At 54.4% G+C, this 16,606-nt stretch overlaps 1 protein-coding gene across 1 annotated transcript in view; it reads left to right on the top strand.

Moving 5' to 3' along the window:
• The window catches only part of Myo7b (myosin VIIB), a 64,805-nt gene extending 48,733 nt beyond the window's left edge, over positions 1-16,072 (top strand). The window contains exons 25-46 of the mRNA XM_051202320.1: positions 342-468; positions 1,074-1,193; positions 2,281-2,454; positions 3,394-3,621; positions 4,872-5,039; positions 6,118-6,235; positions 6,327-6,453; positions 6,821-6,984; positions 7,546-7,727; positions 8,398-8,528; positions 8,684-8,841; positions 9,316-9,469; positions 9,934-10,089; positions 11,105-11,210; positions 12,675-12,788; positions 13,074-13,161; positions 13,432-13,538; positions 13,936-14,121; positions 14,367-14,483; positions 15,196-15,279; positions 15,399-15,518; positions 15,893-16,072. Coding sequence (XP_051058277.1) covers positions 342-468; positions 1,074-1,193; positions 2,281-2,454; positions 3,394-3,621; positions 4,872-5,039; positions 6,118-6,235; positions 6,327-6,453; positions 6,821-6,984; positions 7,546-7,727; positions 8,398-8,528; positions 8,684-8,841; positions 9,316-9,469; positions 9,934-10,089; positions 11,105-11,210; positions 12,675-12,788; positions 13,074-13,161; positions 13,432-13,538; positions 13,936-14,121; positions 14,367-14,483; positions 15,196-15,279; positions 15,399-15,518; positions 15,893-15,994 — 3,031 coding nt within the window. The 3' untranslated portion in view covers positions 15,995-16,072. The remainder of the gene's footprint in view (positions 1-341; positions 469-1,073; positions 1,194-2,280; positions 2,455-3,393; positions 3,622-4,871; positions 5,040-6,117; positions 6,236-6,326; positions 6,454-6,820; positions 6,985-7,545; positions 7,728-8,397; positions 8,529-8,683; positions 8,842-9,315; positions 9,470-9,933; positions 10,090-11,104; positions 11,211-12,674; positions 12,789-13,073; positions 13,162-13,431; positions 13,539-13,935; positions 14,122-14,366; positions 14,484-15,195; positions 15,280-15,398; positions 15,519-15,892) is intronic.
• The last annotated feature ends 534 nt before the right edge of the window (positions 16,073-16,606 follow it).

The following is a 16,606-nucleotide window of genomic DNA, read 5'->3' as shown; positions in this document are numbered from 1 at the left end:
GAGAGGACCAAGGACAGCTGCAAGGGCAAGGAGGCCCTAACCCCCATCCCCATCCGATGATGGGGGCTGGGGAGCACAGACTCAAGGGAGGAGCTGCTTTGTAGTTCTTGGCCTAGGGGCTGGGGAGCAAAGTCCCAAGGGAGAGGATGTCTTGGAAGGAGGACTGAAGGCAAGGCCTTGATGAACTGGAAGGGGGTGTGGTAAGGGGCATCTGGAAGACATCATGTGCTGGGCACAGTCCTGGGCTATGCTAAGACTGAGTCAGATGAGACCTTTCATTACCCTGTGCCTGAGCAGCCCGTTGTGCTCCTCTCTCAGAGCCTCTGGTCTGTATCTTTCAGAGATGAAATCTACTGCCAGATCTGCAAGCAGCTCTCAGAGAACTACAAGACCAGCAGCCTGGCCCGGGGCTGGATTCTGCTCAGCCTCTGTCTGGGCTGTTTCCCACCCTCGGAGAGGTTCATGAAGGTGATGAGAGCTGGGCAGGAGGTGGGACTGGACTAGGGAGGGAGGCAGTTTACAACAGAGACAGGCTCTGAGTCCTGAACCCTGGACCAAGTCCAAAAGTCACAGCTAGTGAACAGCAATACTACACAAAATACTCTTGGCCTCGTTTTTCACACCTGAGAGGATGCTTTACTTGGCTCCTTTAAGCTCTTATGTGGCAGTGCAGGGTCACTGCCTCTGTTTCCAGGCACAGAGACACTCTTCAAGACTAAAATGGAGACAGACTTGGGATGTAACTCAATTGGCAGCATGCTTGCCTAGCATGTATAAAGCCCATTCCCCAGCACCACATAAAAACGGAAATGGTGATGTATGTATGCCACAGCCCTTAGGAAGTAGAAGCAGGAGGAGCAGACCTAACTGTCCCACAAGGTGTTGGACATACTGATGGACAGTTAGGATCTGTCTTAGTGTGACTAGAACCCAGGGTTTCATCTATGCTCGGCAAGCACTACCAACTGAGCTATATACCTCCAGCAATGCAGAGCTTTAAATTGACTTGGGCAGAAAATAGAAGGAGCCTCCATTCTGAGCGTCTTCTTCTTTCCACCATTTTCTCACACCAGTATCTGCTGAATTTCATTGGTCAAGGGCCAGCCAGCTACGGGCCCTTCTGTGCTGAACGCCTACAACGCACCTTCACCAATGGGGTGCGTGCAGAACCCCCCACCTGGCTGGAGTTGCAGGTAGGTGCTGGCAGGGATGGGAGATGAGCGGTATAGGGCAGGACACCCTGTCCAGGCTTTTGTCCTTGGCTCCTTCCACCTTCTCTGTGGCATCTTCTTGAAAAACAAGTTTTTCAGTGTGTGTATGTGAGAGAAAGAGAGAGAGAGAGACAGACAGACAGACAGAGAATGTGTGCACACATGTGCACGCACCTGCATACTGAGGTCAGAGGACAACTGGCTGGAGTTGGTTCTCTCCTTCCGTGTGGGTACCAGGAATTAAACTCAGGTTACCAGTCTTTCAAAAAGTGCCTTTGCTTGCTGAGCCTTCTCATCGGCCGCTCTGTTGCATCCCTGGTACTTAGCATGGTTTAAACTTCAAAGCCACCCTCCCCACCTCTCAATCCACATTTCTGTTTTGTTCCTGTCTCCCATTATCCTGGATGGACAGATACAGCTGCAGTGCTCCATATACAGAGCACAAACAGATGGCTTCCAGTTTCCAGAAGGCGATGGTCCTTCAAGTCTCTTGCCTTTGTAGCTCTATTTGTTGGGAGCTGGCACCACATCTCTCTGCTTTGTCTCAGACACCTTCGAGTTTTCAAGTCCTCAGAAAGGGTCACTCCAGACAACCAGGACAGAGGGAGCACTCTGGCTCACACCACAAGACAGTGGGCCTCCTCTGGCCACATCTCTTTCATGTCCTCTCAATTCTAAAGCCCACAGAGCTTCCTTCCCATATGCCCTCAACTGTTGGTGAACATGAAGCCACTCACATCCACACAGTGGCATGCCTAGGACCCAATGTCTCAAACTATTGTCTGAGTTAACCTCAGAACCTTGGGTTTTCATCTAAGTGTGGCCAATTATGGCCTGCAGGCTGCACCCTGGGAATTGACAGCCTGCCTCTCAAAAGTCCATAACTCACCTGCTATGTGTGGGCAATGAAGACCATCGGACACTGTGCCAAGTCTCAGCCAGACCCTGGGTATTCTGAGGGACCCACCCTCAGAACTCTATAGGGACAAGCAAACTTAGGGATGGGGAGCCTCTAGAATCTGGTGATTCTGGGGCCCAGGACTACGATGTGCCATCTCTCTGTCCCCAGGCTGTCAAGTCCAAGAAGCATATCCCAATCCAGGTTGTCCTGGCAACTGGAGGGAGTCTGACTGTCTCTGTGGATTCTGCCTCCACATCACGAGAAATCTGCCAGCATATTGCTCAGAAACAGGGCCTCAGGGACCATCTGGGCTTCTCCCTCCAGATCGCTGTATATGACAAGGTATCAACTGGGAGTCTTAGCCTACACTTGCCTCCCATACATACCTGAGCCAGAGCAGCCTGAAGCTAGAGTCTGTATCTTATCAACCTGCCCTAGCTGCCTCCGCAGCCACCATACAAACACTCGTGGGCATACACATACAAACATGTGTGCACAGACATATGTATACAGGCACATGCAAACACACATCAGAAATACCTCGCATGAGATGTTCAATCCTCCTGCCTGCATATTCACAGGTCAGCAGTTACACCTTTACCCAGACAGGGCCAGACATGAGTCTTCACCCTCAGAACACATGAACACTCACATTTGCCTCTAAGGGTCTAACTCTACCTCCTTTAGGAGGCATTATGGGGAGTGATGGACAGATCATGATCCTTACAAAGGCACCTTTTGAGGGATGGGGAGACAGTTCAGCTGGTAAATCATGGATAGTAAACATGAGGACCTGAGTTCAGTCCCCCCAGAACCATGTAAATAATATGAGTGTAGTGAGATAGTCCTTCTGTGGCACTGACCACGCCCATTGGGGGGTGGAGCCATGGGCGGAATATATGAGCATGGTGGCATTTGCTGCAGTTCTTTAAGAACGGTAACCGGAGACTCCCGGGAGCTCATTGGCCAGCCAGTCTAACCAAATTAGTGAGCCCTAGATTCCATAAGAGATCCTGTCTCAAAAGCTAAGATGGAGAGCAATTAAGGGAGATTTGCTGCTCACCCATGCCCTCCACAAGCATGCAAGTATACACATAAATACATGTGCATATGAAAGAAGAAGAAAGGAGCTTTGGTGTCCAGGGGGACTTGAGAGTGCTTCCTGGCTCACACAGGGTACCACAGTCCCTGTCTTCCACAGAGGGTGTTAAGGGTAGATGTCTCCATGGGTCATGGCACATACCAGCTGTTAACCCTCTTTGCCCCCAATTCTGGCCTCAGTTCTGGTCCTTGGGCAGTGACCGCGACCATGTGATGGATGCTGTGGCCCAGTGTGAGCAACTGGCTCAGGAGAGGGGAGAGAGCCAGCGCCAGGCCCCCTGGCGCATCTACTTCCGGAAGGAGTTCTTCACCCCCTGGCATGACTCCCAGGAGGACCCTGTGAGCACTGAGCTCATTTACTGTCAAGTCCTCCGAGGAGTATGGTCTGGCGAATATAATTTTGAGAAGGTGAGGAGCCCTGAGAAGTAGCCCCATTCCTAGCATGTGGCCATCAGGATACTCCACAGTAGGGGGACGCGGAGACAATGGAAGTGACAAAGAATGTGGCAGATGGATGAGGAATGGGAGGTAGTTACAGGGTGCAGGTGTGGGGTCTACCATGGGTGCAGCCATCTCCCCCCCCAGGCCTGGCTTGTGCCTTCTTCCTGTGGGCTGCAGGTTGGCTTGGGCATCTGGGTTCCCTGACACCCACAGTATCAGGCAGGGATGGCCTCCCTATCTGCCCCAGGCTGTCTGGCCTCTCACAGCAGCTGCCTGGTGGAGCAGCAGGTCCTGGGGATCAGGAACATGGCCTCAGACCTGGAGCTGTAACTCTGCTGGTAGTCTGAACGACTTGACTCCTGGCACTGCATAAACTGAACATGACAGTGAACGCCTATAATCCTAGCAGCTGGGGGTGGAGGCAAAAGGAGCAGAAGTTCAAGGTTATCCTTGGATACGTAGGGAGTTTGAGGCCAGACTGAGATATGTGAGACCTATCCTAAGCTTGGGGCAGGAGGGAAGCTGGGTAAGAGGAGGATGAGGAGGAAGAAATTGTAGAGGAGGAAGATGAGAAAAAGAAGGGAAGGGAGGGGAGAGAAGGGGGAGGGAAGGAGGAGGGAAGGGGGAGGGGAGGGAGGGGGAGGGAGGGGGAGGGAAGGGGAAGAGGAGGGGGAGGGGAGGGAAGGGGAGGGAAGGGAAGGGGGAGAGGGAGGGAAGGGGAGGGAAGGGGAAGAGGAGGGGGAGGGGGAGGGAAGGGGGAGGAGAGGGAGGGGAAGGGAAGAGGGAGGGAAGGGGAAAGGGGGAGGGAGGGGAAGGGAAGAGGGAGGGAAGGGGAAAGGGGGAGGGAGGGAAGGGGGAAGGGGAGGGAAGAGAAGGGAAGGGAAAGGAGAAGCCTTGGGTTCACATCTGCAATGTATAAAATGCCAACAGCTCTATCAGCGGGGTGCACTGTGGCGATGTGGCAGCAGGTACAAACATTGTGCCACATCCGGAGGCTGGTCTTGCCATCCCAGACGTCTGCCTGGATAGTAAGGCCCTGTGCTCCCTCTCTTGGCCTGAGAGGCCCGTACCCACTCAGAGCAGCAGTGCTGAGGTGCCGCTCCTGCTTCCTACCTTGTCTGGGTGGCAGTGAGCCCCAGGGTGCTGAGCTGGGAGCAGCCTCATGTGGGCCCTTACTCACACCTCCCGTGCTCGCTCCCGCCATCGCTGGCACACAGGAGGAAGATCTGCTAGGCCTGCTGGCCCGCCACTGCTATGTGCAGCTTGGGGCCACAGTGAAGAGCGACGCTGTCCGGGAGCTGCTGCCCAGCTGTGTTCCCTCCAAGCTGTACCGGACCAAGTCTCCAGAGAAGTGGGCTAGCATCGTCACCGCTGCCCATGCCAAGGTCAGCCTGGGGCAGGCTGGGCACTTGGCCCTAAGCCTTTCTTTGAGGGGAGATGAGAGGGATGGATCTCCTCCCCCATGAGTCTCCCCACATGCCAGGGGTCAAGAGCTTTAATAGGCACAACCCTGACTCGAGGGACAAATGCCTCCTTTAGCTCAACGCCTCACCACAGGTTCCTGTCATCTTGGTCTTAAGTTTCTCTGCCCAGCAGCACCTAGCTACCCCTGCCTTCCAGGGCTAGAGATTCCACAGCCACTGAATGCTGACAATTCTGTGGTCCTGGCATAGGCTCTCGATCACTTCACTTCATGCTGGCCTCCAAGCCTCTCCAGGTCCCCTCACCCGGCACATGGGAAATCGTAAATCAGTGTGCAGACATCTTAAGTGTTTGGTATACATGGCAAATGGCCAAAGCGCCGTTAATTTATGATATGCCGTTAACAAGCCTAAAGTCAACACATGAATGTTTCAAAGTGAAAACAACAACTGAAATTTGGTTCATTACAGACACAGCACAGTGGAACGTGTTAGGAAGGGAAAAGACAAGCCCGATAAAGAAAGGAGCTAGAAGGAAGATAGAAGCAGAAGCTTCTGCGAGAGGCTCCCAAATATGAAGAAAGTCAGAGCGAGGTACCTAGGATCCAGGGACATACAGCAAATGGTCATCATAGACATGCATTAGCGAGAGTAAACCTATGATCGTCAGTTTGCTATTGCTGTGATGAACCAGCTGAGAACGCTTTTTAAAAAGAGGAAGGGGTGCGTGAGATGGCTCGGTGGAGGAAGAGCTCGCTGTGCAAGGCTGACAACCTGAGTTCCGATCTCCAAGCCTGTGAAAAGCTGGATGATGTAGCACAAGCATGTGCAATCCCAGTGTACACCTCCAGGGAGATGGGAGGCAGGGACATGAGACTTTCCAGAAGCCTGGGAGTCAACTAGCCTGGCCCATGCATCAGTGAGCAGCAAGAGACCTTGTGTCAACTTGGTGGAAGGCGAGGACCAACACTGGAGGTTGTCCTCCGCCCTTCCACATGGCAGGGTGACGGAGGTGGCCTCTGGGGTTTTGCACTCCATGTAGGCCCCGTATACCCAGTCAAAAGCCTCACCACTGGAGGTGAAGGAGCAGACAGTGGACGCTGCCCGTTTGCTGTGGCCCCTGCTCTTCTCCCGGCTGTTTGAAGTCACCACACTCTCTGGTAAGAGCATTTGGTGTGGTGGGGTGGGGGAGGATAGCGAGCTGCTCCTGGTGGCCAGCATGGCCTTCACTCTGGGTCACCTTCTGTCCAGGCGCCCGCCTTCCCAAGACGCAGCTGATTTTGGCCATTAACTGGAAGGGGATGTGCTTCCTGGACCAGAAGGAAAGGACACTGCTGGAGGTGTCCTTTGCAGAGGTCATGGGTCTGGTCGCCAACAGGTAAGCCTCAAATCTGTTACTTCACAACCTGAGTCCTTGGTTTAGATGTATGTGGAACTCAAGGACAGATATGGAGAAGGGGGAACTTGTCCCCAGGAGCCAGGCTGCAGTAGTGGGGCAACCACAGGACTTAGGGACCCACCACTCCTAGGGTTCTCAACCCCTAGGGATTCTTCCCAGGCTCTACTACAGCTCCTTCATCATAGTGTCGACAGGTGACTCAGACCAGGCTCTCTCCAGGACAGTAGAGCAGTCCCTTGCTTCCCCGTATGTAGCCGCAGGATTGTCACCTTCTCAAAGGCTGCTTGGGGACTGAAACAAAAGAGTGAGGCAGACCCCAGTTCACACTGCCCCTTTGTGCCCTCAGGGAGGCCCCAGGCGGACAGAGGATGCTCCTGTCCACATTGCATGAAGAGTACGAGTTCCTCTCCTCCAGTAGTGTGGCCATTGCCGAGCTGGTGGCCTTGTTCCTGGGAGGCTTGAAGGAGAGGTCTGTGTTCGCCATGGCCCTTCAGGACAGGAAGGCCACAGGTGCCTATTGGAAAAGGGAAGGGGTGGCAGCTCATGGGACTGGTGGACAAGGGTGGCTTTCTCATATCTACAAGACACAAAGCAAGGCTTAGCGACACAGGCATCCATATTACGGGGTCGGCAAGTCTCCATCTGCAGGGGCTAAAGGAGGGGAGGTCTCACACACCACCGAGGCCACCAGAGCTTGCCATCACAGGCAAGGCTAACTCATACCTGGAGGGTCTTACACATGGGCTCAGAAGTCGGGTCACAGAGCACTCTGACCAGGCATGTAAACCACCACCTACGTACTCTGCCTCCTGCCCAGCCCCTACCCAACCCTAGTCAGCCTCCAGAAGTCTATTAGGCTGGGGATGCAGTGAGAATTCCCATGCCCTGCCTGCCCAGGGCAATCAGGTGACATTTCTACACCATCCTCTCAGAGTGACTTTGGGCCCATGGTTATGTGCCTCAGTTTCTCCATATACTAAATACCATCTCTGAAATGTCACTGTAGTCTGGGGACTTTGGCTATCTCTCAGCAAATGTATTTTTGTCTCTATATGTGACCGGGACCTGCAGATGATGCTAACCTTCTGCCCTTCAAGAAAGGAGACTTACTGATCCTGACTAAGAAGCAGGGACTGTTGGCCTCGGAGAACTGGGTCCCAGGCCAGAATGACAGAACAGGAAAGACGGGTCTGGTACCCATGACCTACCTGTACATCATCCCCTCGGTCACCAAGCCTTCAGCCCAGCTGCTGGTATGTCACACACACATCTCTGACCAGCTGGGGCACTGAGTAGGGTTCTGAGATGCTTAGTCTGGGACCTCACTCACCGTCTTCCTTTTAGGAATCCAGAAGGGACACCCACACGGCATTAGGGCAGCTCTGCCGATACCTGTTAACCCCAAGTGATGGAGGAATTGGCATATTTATGCAGGCACTTAGTAGGTGTTCAGTGAAGGTTGTTCTCTTCCTCTCACCAAGGAAATGTCCTAGGGACAAACTCAATCTTCCTCATCCCAGGTGTCCACATCACACCTGGCCCCAAAGACACCCCTTGCCAGCCAGCCCCAACAGCTGTCCTTTGAGAAGCCAGAGACAGGCCTGCAACTCAAGGCTGCCATCCACAGCAGCTCCCAAATCCCTGACCAGAGATGTCCTAGGGAAAGAGAGCCATGGATTGTGAGACCCAGAGTTGCCACACCCTGAGAACAGGGTGGGACAGACTCCACAGCTAATTGATGCTCAATAAAGAAAAGGAATGTCTTAGAGGGGTCCAATCAACGTGGTCACATCATTGGCAGAGGGCTATCACCTCTGTGTTCTGACCTCTTGCAACTCACTGAGGCAGCTAAATCAGGAAAAGCCTAGAGGAAGAGCCTTGTGGGCAGTGTCTCCTGGGTAACCTTAGCCTGTTCCCCTGCAGAGCTTGCTGGCCATGTCACCAGAGAAACGGAAGCTGGCGGTCCAGGAGGTGCAGACGGCAGAGCTGCTGCTTGAGGAGCAGGCCACAGAGTCGCCGTACACCCTGGAGGAGTTCTCCTACCAATTCTTCAGGTGCACTTTTCCCACTCCAAAGGCTGCCAGGAAGCTGGGGTGGCAGGTGCATGGCCACGGGTACAAGGAGGAGGAGGCAGCAGCCACCGTGAGGGGCTAAGCAGGGCCAGAGAAAGCCTCGGCACAGGCCCTTACAACAGTTCTGTCTCTGGCAGGGCCCCAGACAAGGAGACCATCAGCAGGGCCTCGATGCCTATGGCCCGCAGCCGAGGCCATCTGTGGGCCTACTCCCCAGAGCCACTGCGCCAGCCACTGCTCAAAAGTGTCCACGAAAAAGCCAAACTTCGGGATGCAGCCTGCCAGATCTTCCTTGATATCCTTCCTACCAGCCTTTCCTAGGGGCAGGCGAGCCTAGGGGCCTAACCACCTGGGTTCACTCCAGGGCCACAGCCACCTGTGAGGGGTCAGGACTCCTGTGAGAAAGCACATTGCAGAGCCAAAACTCGGCTCCCTGCAGGGGTATCTGAGGCTCAGTAAAGGGCCTGGAGAAAATGTCCATATGGAGTGGGGTCCAGCTTTGGGGCCAGTGTGAGCCTGGGTCAAGGGCCAGTGAAGGACTTGATTCAGGGGGGCCAGTGTGAGCCTGGGTCAGGATTTAGTGTGCACTGGTCCAGAGGTCAGTTTGGGATTTGGTTCAGGGATCCGTGTGAGCATGGTCTGGGGGTCACAGTGAGCAGCTTGGTTCAGGGTTCAGCCTGGGCCCTGGGGTAGCATTGGGCCAGGGTTAAGGCTGTGGTGCAGGTTCAGCCTGAGGCTGCCGGGGTACTGTTCTCCTTCACAGTCACACCCATTCTCAAGTACACGGGCGACTACCCTTCCCGGCAGTCATGGCACAGCCTGGAGCTCACGGATCAAATGTTCTCGTTAGCCCAGCAGGATCCGGCCCTTCAGGATGAAGTCTACTGCCAGATTCTGAAGCAATTGACCCACAACTCCATCAGGTCTGCTGAGGTGTAGCCTCCTGTCCTAGACCCCAGACTAGTCCTCTGCTAGGGCCAAACAGCCACACATAGGTCTGGATCCACACACAGCCACCAAAGCAGCCGTGGGAAGTCCAGGGCCCTGTGTGTTCTGCTAGTATCTGAGGATGGCTGACAAAGGAGGGACAGCCCTGCCCTGCACCCTGCCCACTGCCATCCTTCTTCTGTGTGGCCTGGGCAGGCATGGCCTCTCTGAACCCATTTCCATAAAGTGGACTGTAGCACCTGTAGACATGAAAAGTGCCCTGTTGCTCTGGGCAGCTGGATTGCAGGCTGCATGGCAGCCTTGATGTGTGCTATGTCCCCTTCCCCTTTCCCATCCAAGCTCCCAAACCCACAGGCCCAAGTGTTCAGTCTCTGCTTCTGAAGTTCTGTTGGCCTTGGCACAGCATAGAACTCTGCCACTGATCAGGGCTACCCCACAGGTACAGTGAAGAGCGAGCCTGGCAGCTACTATGGCTCTGCACAGGCCTCTTCCCGCCAGGTAAAATGCTGCTGCCCCATGCTCAGAAGTTCATAGACTCCCGGAAGAAGAAGCCGCTGGCTCCTGACTGCAGCCGCAGGCTCCACAGGGTTCTCAGGTAAGCCTGCTGCCTTGCACCCCAGAGCACCAACCCTGGGCCAGCTCAGGGGTAGAATAGAGGAACATGGCTCTGGGGACCTCACGTCCCCTGCTGGGAAGATGGGATCAGATGGAGGAAGGGGCAGCAGGTCCAGGAGGGTCCCAGGGAGGACTGAGTAGGTCGGGGATGCTTCTATCGGTATCAATAGCCATCTTTACCCCCTGACTCCCCTACCCCATGTCCGCCAACTCAGAGCATAGCAGAGTCAACTGGTGTCCCAGCATGTCTGTGGTATCTTAGTCCAGCCCAGGGTGGCTGAGGTTAGAGGCCTGCCTCTCTTACTCCCTGTACCATCTCCTTCCTCCCTACTGTCATCGAGAGGGTCTTCCCATGGAGCCCTGTCAATCGCCATTAACTCTAGAGTGACAGTGAATTTGACATGTCCGTGCAGGCACTTAGTAGGTGCTCAGTAAAGGCTGCACTTTTTCTCTCACCATGGATATGTCCCGGATACAAACTCAACCTTCCTTGGCTCGTTTCAAACATGAGACCAGAGTGTCCATATTTTCCCCTGTCCCTCGGAGTCTCCTGCCTTCTCTGTCTTCGCCTTGACCGTGATGAATGTGGGCTGACAGTGAGTGACCACACATAACTATAGTCGTGGAGGAAGTAGCATCCTTTGAAGGACCACACTGGAGTCCCCACCCCCTGCTCAACCCCCTGACCTGTGAACTCAAGAACATTCCTGTCCATAGTGCCATAGCCAGCAGGCCCTGTGTTGCTAGGGAGCCCATGTGTCCCCAGTCTCCTTGAAGGTAGGTGGGACTGGACTCATCTTTATCCCAGGGTCATAGGCAGAGCCCACCAGGCAGAGACAAAGCCCAGGAAGTGTGCGGAACAGGAATCCACCTGCCCCTCTGCACTGGTCATTGAGGGCTCTTGGTTCCACACGAGGCTGAATGCCTCGAATGAGGCTGGCAGTTGGGGTGGGTAAAGGAATGAAAGGCAATGTGACTCATTCTGTCCTCCTCAGGATGGGACCTCGGAAGCAGCCCCCGCATCACTTAGAGGTGAAGGCTGCTGAACAGAATGTCTCCAAACTAAGCCATGAGGTCTACCTCCCCAATGACACCTGTAAGGTGAGTGCCTGATATCTGCAGTGAGTCTCAGGCCTCAGGAGGATGCAGGACACATCCTCACCATCCCAGCATGCTCTTTGTTCATTTAAATGGATCCACAGTCTAGGTTCCGAATGGACTTTCTCCCTCCTACTGCCCCTACCCACATCTGTGTCATAGCATGCCTGCCTCCATTCTCCAGGCCAGCGTGGGAAGCAGTGCACTGAATTAAGGGGCCATGGAGAGGCTACCGGTGAGAGTAGAAGAGGGATTTTCCCAAAGGTATGAGTTAGGATTCTCCCCCAAGGAGGAAAGAGAAAGGAAGCCAGAGGCTGCGCAGTAAGGCTGAGTCTGGGGCTAGTGGACCCCTGGAGACATCTATGGTGAGCAATAGCAACGGGCCTTTGGCCCAGAGCTTGCCCTGGAGACTTGAGGAAGGACAGGTAGGAGGTAGGTGACCACTGGGTCCCAACTGAGAAAAAGAAGCATCCAAGTGGAAGATGACTAAGGCCAACCTCTCTCTCCCTCTCTCCCTCTCTCCTCTCTCTCTCTCTCTCTCTCTCTCTCTCTCTCTCTCTCTCTCTCTCTCACACACACACACACACACACACACACACACACACATCCGTGGTACATGAGCGTTGGTGGCTTGGGTACATTTAAGTCCCCACAATCTGGCTATAGGATCACAATACAGGTCCAAAGGGCCAGACCTCCTGGGTCCAGCCTGGGCCCAGGATAGTAAGAGTTGTACAAAACAGTGTGCTATGTGGTTGATTTTCTGGGGGTGATTCTCCAGACAGAACATGGCCAGCCCAAGGCTTATAGATGATAAAAAAACAATTTCAGGGTGATGGTTCAGTCACTAAAGTATTGCCAGACAAACAGGGGGATTTTAGTTCAGATCTCTGGCCCCTGAGTAAAAGCTGGGTTCTATGGCACTTGGGGCAGTAGAGACTCCCTGGGACTTGCAGTCACCCTAGCCAAATGGATGAGTTCCACATTCAGTGAGAGACCCTGTCTTTGAAAATAATGTGGATAGCAATTAAGAAAGACACATGAGTAAGTTGAGTACCTTTAAAGGTGTAGTGGTGAACACTTTTAATCCCAGCACTTGGGAGGCAGAGGAAGGTAAATATGAGTTCAAGGCCAGTGTGGGCTACAGAGTTTGTTTGGGGATAGCCAGGGGTACACAGAAATTGGGTCTCAAGAGAAAGACAAAAAGAAAGGAAGGAAGGAAGGAAGGAAGGAAGGAAGGAAGAGGGAGAGAGGGACAAAGGGAGGGAAGGAAGAAAGGACAGACACTAGAGTTTCAACTCTGGCCTTCACATACATGTGTACACAAATGCACATGACCCACATGAACATGGATAAATAGCACCCCCCCACACACACACACACAGGTAAAGGAGGACATAGGCTTGGGAAGCCTTCTTGCCCTGCCCATGCTGGGACCTGGGCCTCACCCGCTATCTCTCTGTGCAGACAATGGATGTGAACAGCAGTAGCCGGGTGCGAGACCTGTGTGAGGGCATCGCCACTAGGCTGAAGCTGGCCTCCTTGGATGGCTGTAGTCTCTTCATCAAGATCACAGACAAGGTGAGCAACTTGCTAGGCCAAGGAGTAGGACAGGGTCCTCTTGCCTGAGGAGGCCTCCCATGACCAGCAGACCTCAGCCTGCCTAGAACACTATGCTAGCCAGGCCCTTCAGTGCACCCCTGGAGCTATTGGGATGAAGGGGGTGGTGTCTTGCAGTGGCGCCCTCTGCTGGTCAACCCCAGTGAGCCCACCCAGCCAAAACATGGTTTCTGGATCCAGCTCTACTGGCTCTCCTTGGAGGATACTCCCCGGAAGCCGCCATGCCTGCCCCTGCCTCTTCCCTAGGTCATCAGCCTGAAGGAAGGAGAGTTCTTTTTTGACAGCCTGAGGCAGGTATCTGACTGGGTGAAGAAGAACAGACCTCAGAAAGAAGGTGAGGGGCATTTCTGTGGAGGAGTGGCTGCTTCCTGAATCACACCCATTCTCACTCACCCCCATGTGCCCTAGACATGCAGACGGCTACTCCCTGAGGGTGGGGGAGGGGCGTCCAGGGACATGTCAGGAGTCGGGGAGGAGGAAGTACCCAGACTTTCCAGGCCAGAAAGCAGCAGGAGTCCTGTGAAGGCTAGGACTGTTTTCTTCAGGATTGTGTCTTTGGAGCCTTCCGGGATAGGCTTGGTGCCCACTGCCGCCCCTCTTCTAGGGGCCCCCATAACACTTCCCTACCAGGTGTTCTTCATGAGGAAATTGTGGCTCAACGTGACCCCTGGGAAGGATGTGAATGCAGACACCATACTCCACTACCACCAGGTACCCATCAGGGGTACCCTTGGGGTCACAAGAACCATCGCCATCCTATCCCAAACCAGTTCTGAGACATGGGAGGGAGGGGTGGGCCAGGGAGGGACTGGCTTGCCCTAGGCAATTGCAATGAGGAGAGGAGGCCAAGACCCTGAGGGTTCTGGGGACAATAGGGCACGCACGGTAGCTCTGAGGACAAGGTCTACATTATGAGCTGGGAAGAAGAGCACGCAGAAGGCTGAACTTGATGCACCAGCCCATGCCCACCACAGCCCAATACCAGGGAGCCCTCACTTAGGGCTCTCCCTGAGGTCCTCAGCCTTTGGCCTGCTCAGTTAGTGAATGGGAAGGATAAGACACCCCCCCAGGCTCCTGTCACCTGAGGCCCAGCATGTCTGCCACTCAGGAGCTACCCAAGTACCTGCGAGGTTTTCACAAGTGCTCCCGGGAGGATGCCGTCCACCTAGCAGGTCTCATCTATAGAGTCCAGTTTGGCATTGACCAGTCTCAACTGGCTAGTGTCTCAAAGATCCTGAAGGAGCTGGTGCCGCAGAACCTCATGCGACTGATGTCCTCCGAGGAGTGGAAAAAGGTCTTTAAGAGGGACTGAGTGGATGCGCAGGCCGGGTGGCTTGGGATGCGGGCTGCCTGCATCTGGTCTTTTCCTGCCCTGTCCTTAGTACTTCTGAGGCCCTGCCTCTACTCTGACTTCCAGATAGATGGGCATTGCCCTGGCCTGAGTCTCAGAGCCCTGGGTGTCCATGCCCTGTGTGCCAGGCCCCATCCGGACAGGGCAGCCTGCCTGCCCAGGTCCTCAGTGGCTCTCTTTTCCATCAGAGCCTCCTTCTGGAATGTGACAAACACAAAAACAAGACCGTGGCAGAGGCCAAGGTGGAGTTCCTGAAGTGGATCTGCCGCTGGCCTACCTTTGGGTCTGCCTTCTTTGAGGTGAAGGTAGGCTTTAATCCATGCCCAGCTCCTGCCCCCAAGCAGGCCCCATTCAGCTGAGCCCTCAGTGAGTATGACTGGGGGAGTGGGTGTTCCAACTGTAGCTCTAACGAAACGTTTAGAAAGTGGCCACCTAGGAGCTGAGGAGATCTGGATTGACAACGTGCTTGCCTTGCAAGCAGAAGGACCTGAGTTTGGTCCTCAGAACTCAGGTGGAAACACAATAACAAAGCTGGGCATGATGCCACCTGCTAGCAATCCTAATGCTGGGGGGATGGAGATTGGGTGGCCAGCCAGCCAAGCCTATTTGGTGAGCTCCAGGACGGTGAGAGACCTTATTTCAAAAACATATACATGCATGCAATGTATGTACATACAACCAGTGAGATGGCTCTGTAAGTTAATGATCTGAGTTCAATCCCTAGGACCCACATGGTAGGAAGAATGCATCGATCAACTCCTGCACTTGTCACTGACCTCCACTCACACACGTGCCATGGGCAGACACACACAATAAATACATGTTTGAAAAGCAAAGGTGACTGGCACCTGAGGAATGATACCCAAGATTGACCTCTGACCTCCACACACAGGCACATGTGTGCACAGACCACACACATGCGCATGCATGCACACCCTGTGTATACATGAACACACACACAAGCTGGTTCCCTGACCCCCAGCCTTGTCTACCATCATTGTGTCTCTCTCTCCTCAGCAAACCTCTGAGCCTTCCTACCCCGACATTCTCCTCATCGCCATCAACAGACACGGGTTGCTACTCATCCACCCCAAGACCAAGGTAGAGCATCAGGGGCTGTGCAGGCATCACAGCAGTCATCCAGTTGGGGCGGGACACTTGCCTTTCTGTCTGCCCCTCCCCTGCAGCCAGCCTCCTGCCACTTGCCTCTCTGTCCCCAGGAACTGCTGAACACCTACCCTTTCACCAAGATCTCCAGCTGGAGTAGTGGCAGCACCTACTTCCACATGGCATTGGGGAGCCTGGGTCAGGGCAGCCGTTTGCTGTGTGAGACCTCTCTGGTGAGCATGGGCCCCCATCTGCCACCCCTACGCAGCACCCCGAGATGCTGGGGAGTTCTCATTACTCACTTCCACATGGAAGTTTCTCACTGTGAGAGACTGCTTACCCAGGACCAGGCTAAGCCAGCCAAGGCATGTCGGGAGGTTAGATGGACCCCCAAGGCTGGCAGCCAGCGGTCACGTCCAAAGACTCTGAGCTGACTCTGGGCCATGGCAGCCCATTCTGGGGAGAGGGTGGGACTCAGGTCCACTAGAGAAAGCAGCAGCGAAGCCCAGCATGAAGGAGTTTGCTGTCCTCCTCTCCTTCAGCTCTACCACGAGGCCTCAGGGCTCTCCCTGCACCCACAGCCTCTGACCTAGCCTGTCCTATCTAGGGCTACAAGATGGATGACCTGCTGACCTCGTATGTACAGCAGCTCATGAATGCCGTGAACAAACAGCGTGGCTTCAGGGCCCCAGCCCTGGCCAACCCCTAACAGGTCCCATCTGCACTCAGCCTTCCATGTCGGGCTTCCATACCCTTCTCGGCACATCAGACCACCCCTCCTGGGTAGAGAGGCTGACAGAGGTCTCAATCCTCCTGGGAGGTGATGGGTAACTCTCCTGAATTCACAATAAAAATTCACCTACCGGGAGGTTGTGTGTGTCTCGGAGGGGTAGGGCGGGAGGGTAGGCGGACAACCTCCAGTCTGGGAAGCTCTCCACCCACCAGAGGGTCTCATCCAGATAAAGCAAAGGGCACTATGATTTTTTCCCGAAACCAGGTGACATCATACTCTCCAGGCATGACTTCATCTGCCTTTCTCCTTCCTCCCCTCCCCTGCCACCGCTCCCTTCTCTATTGTCGTCAGAGGGGTCCCTGGAGACCCTGCTTCCTGCTGTGCCACCTGGAGGGCCTGGTGGAAAGGACATGTCCATGGCGGTAAACAGGACTTTGGGGACCTGTCCAGTTGATAGGCTTTGAGAGATAACCCACCAGCACCACACACTCACCAAGCTAGCCCACATGGCCACTGCCACCTAGGCCTGATTTTGTCTACAAATCCTGGTGGCAGCCAACCTGGGAAACCCGAAAGTCTCTGGCCTGC

The sequence above is a fragment of the Phodopus roborovskii genome, unplaced genomic scaffold (genome assembly GCF_943737965.1).
Source record: "Phodopus roborovskii unplaced genomic scaffold, PHOROB, whole genome shotgun sequence".
Lineage (NCBI taxonomy): Eukaryota > Metazoa > Chordata > Mammalia > Rodentia > Cricetidae > Phodopus > Phodopus roborovskii.
This window is presented reverse-complemented; position numbering and strand designations above follow the sequence as displayed.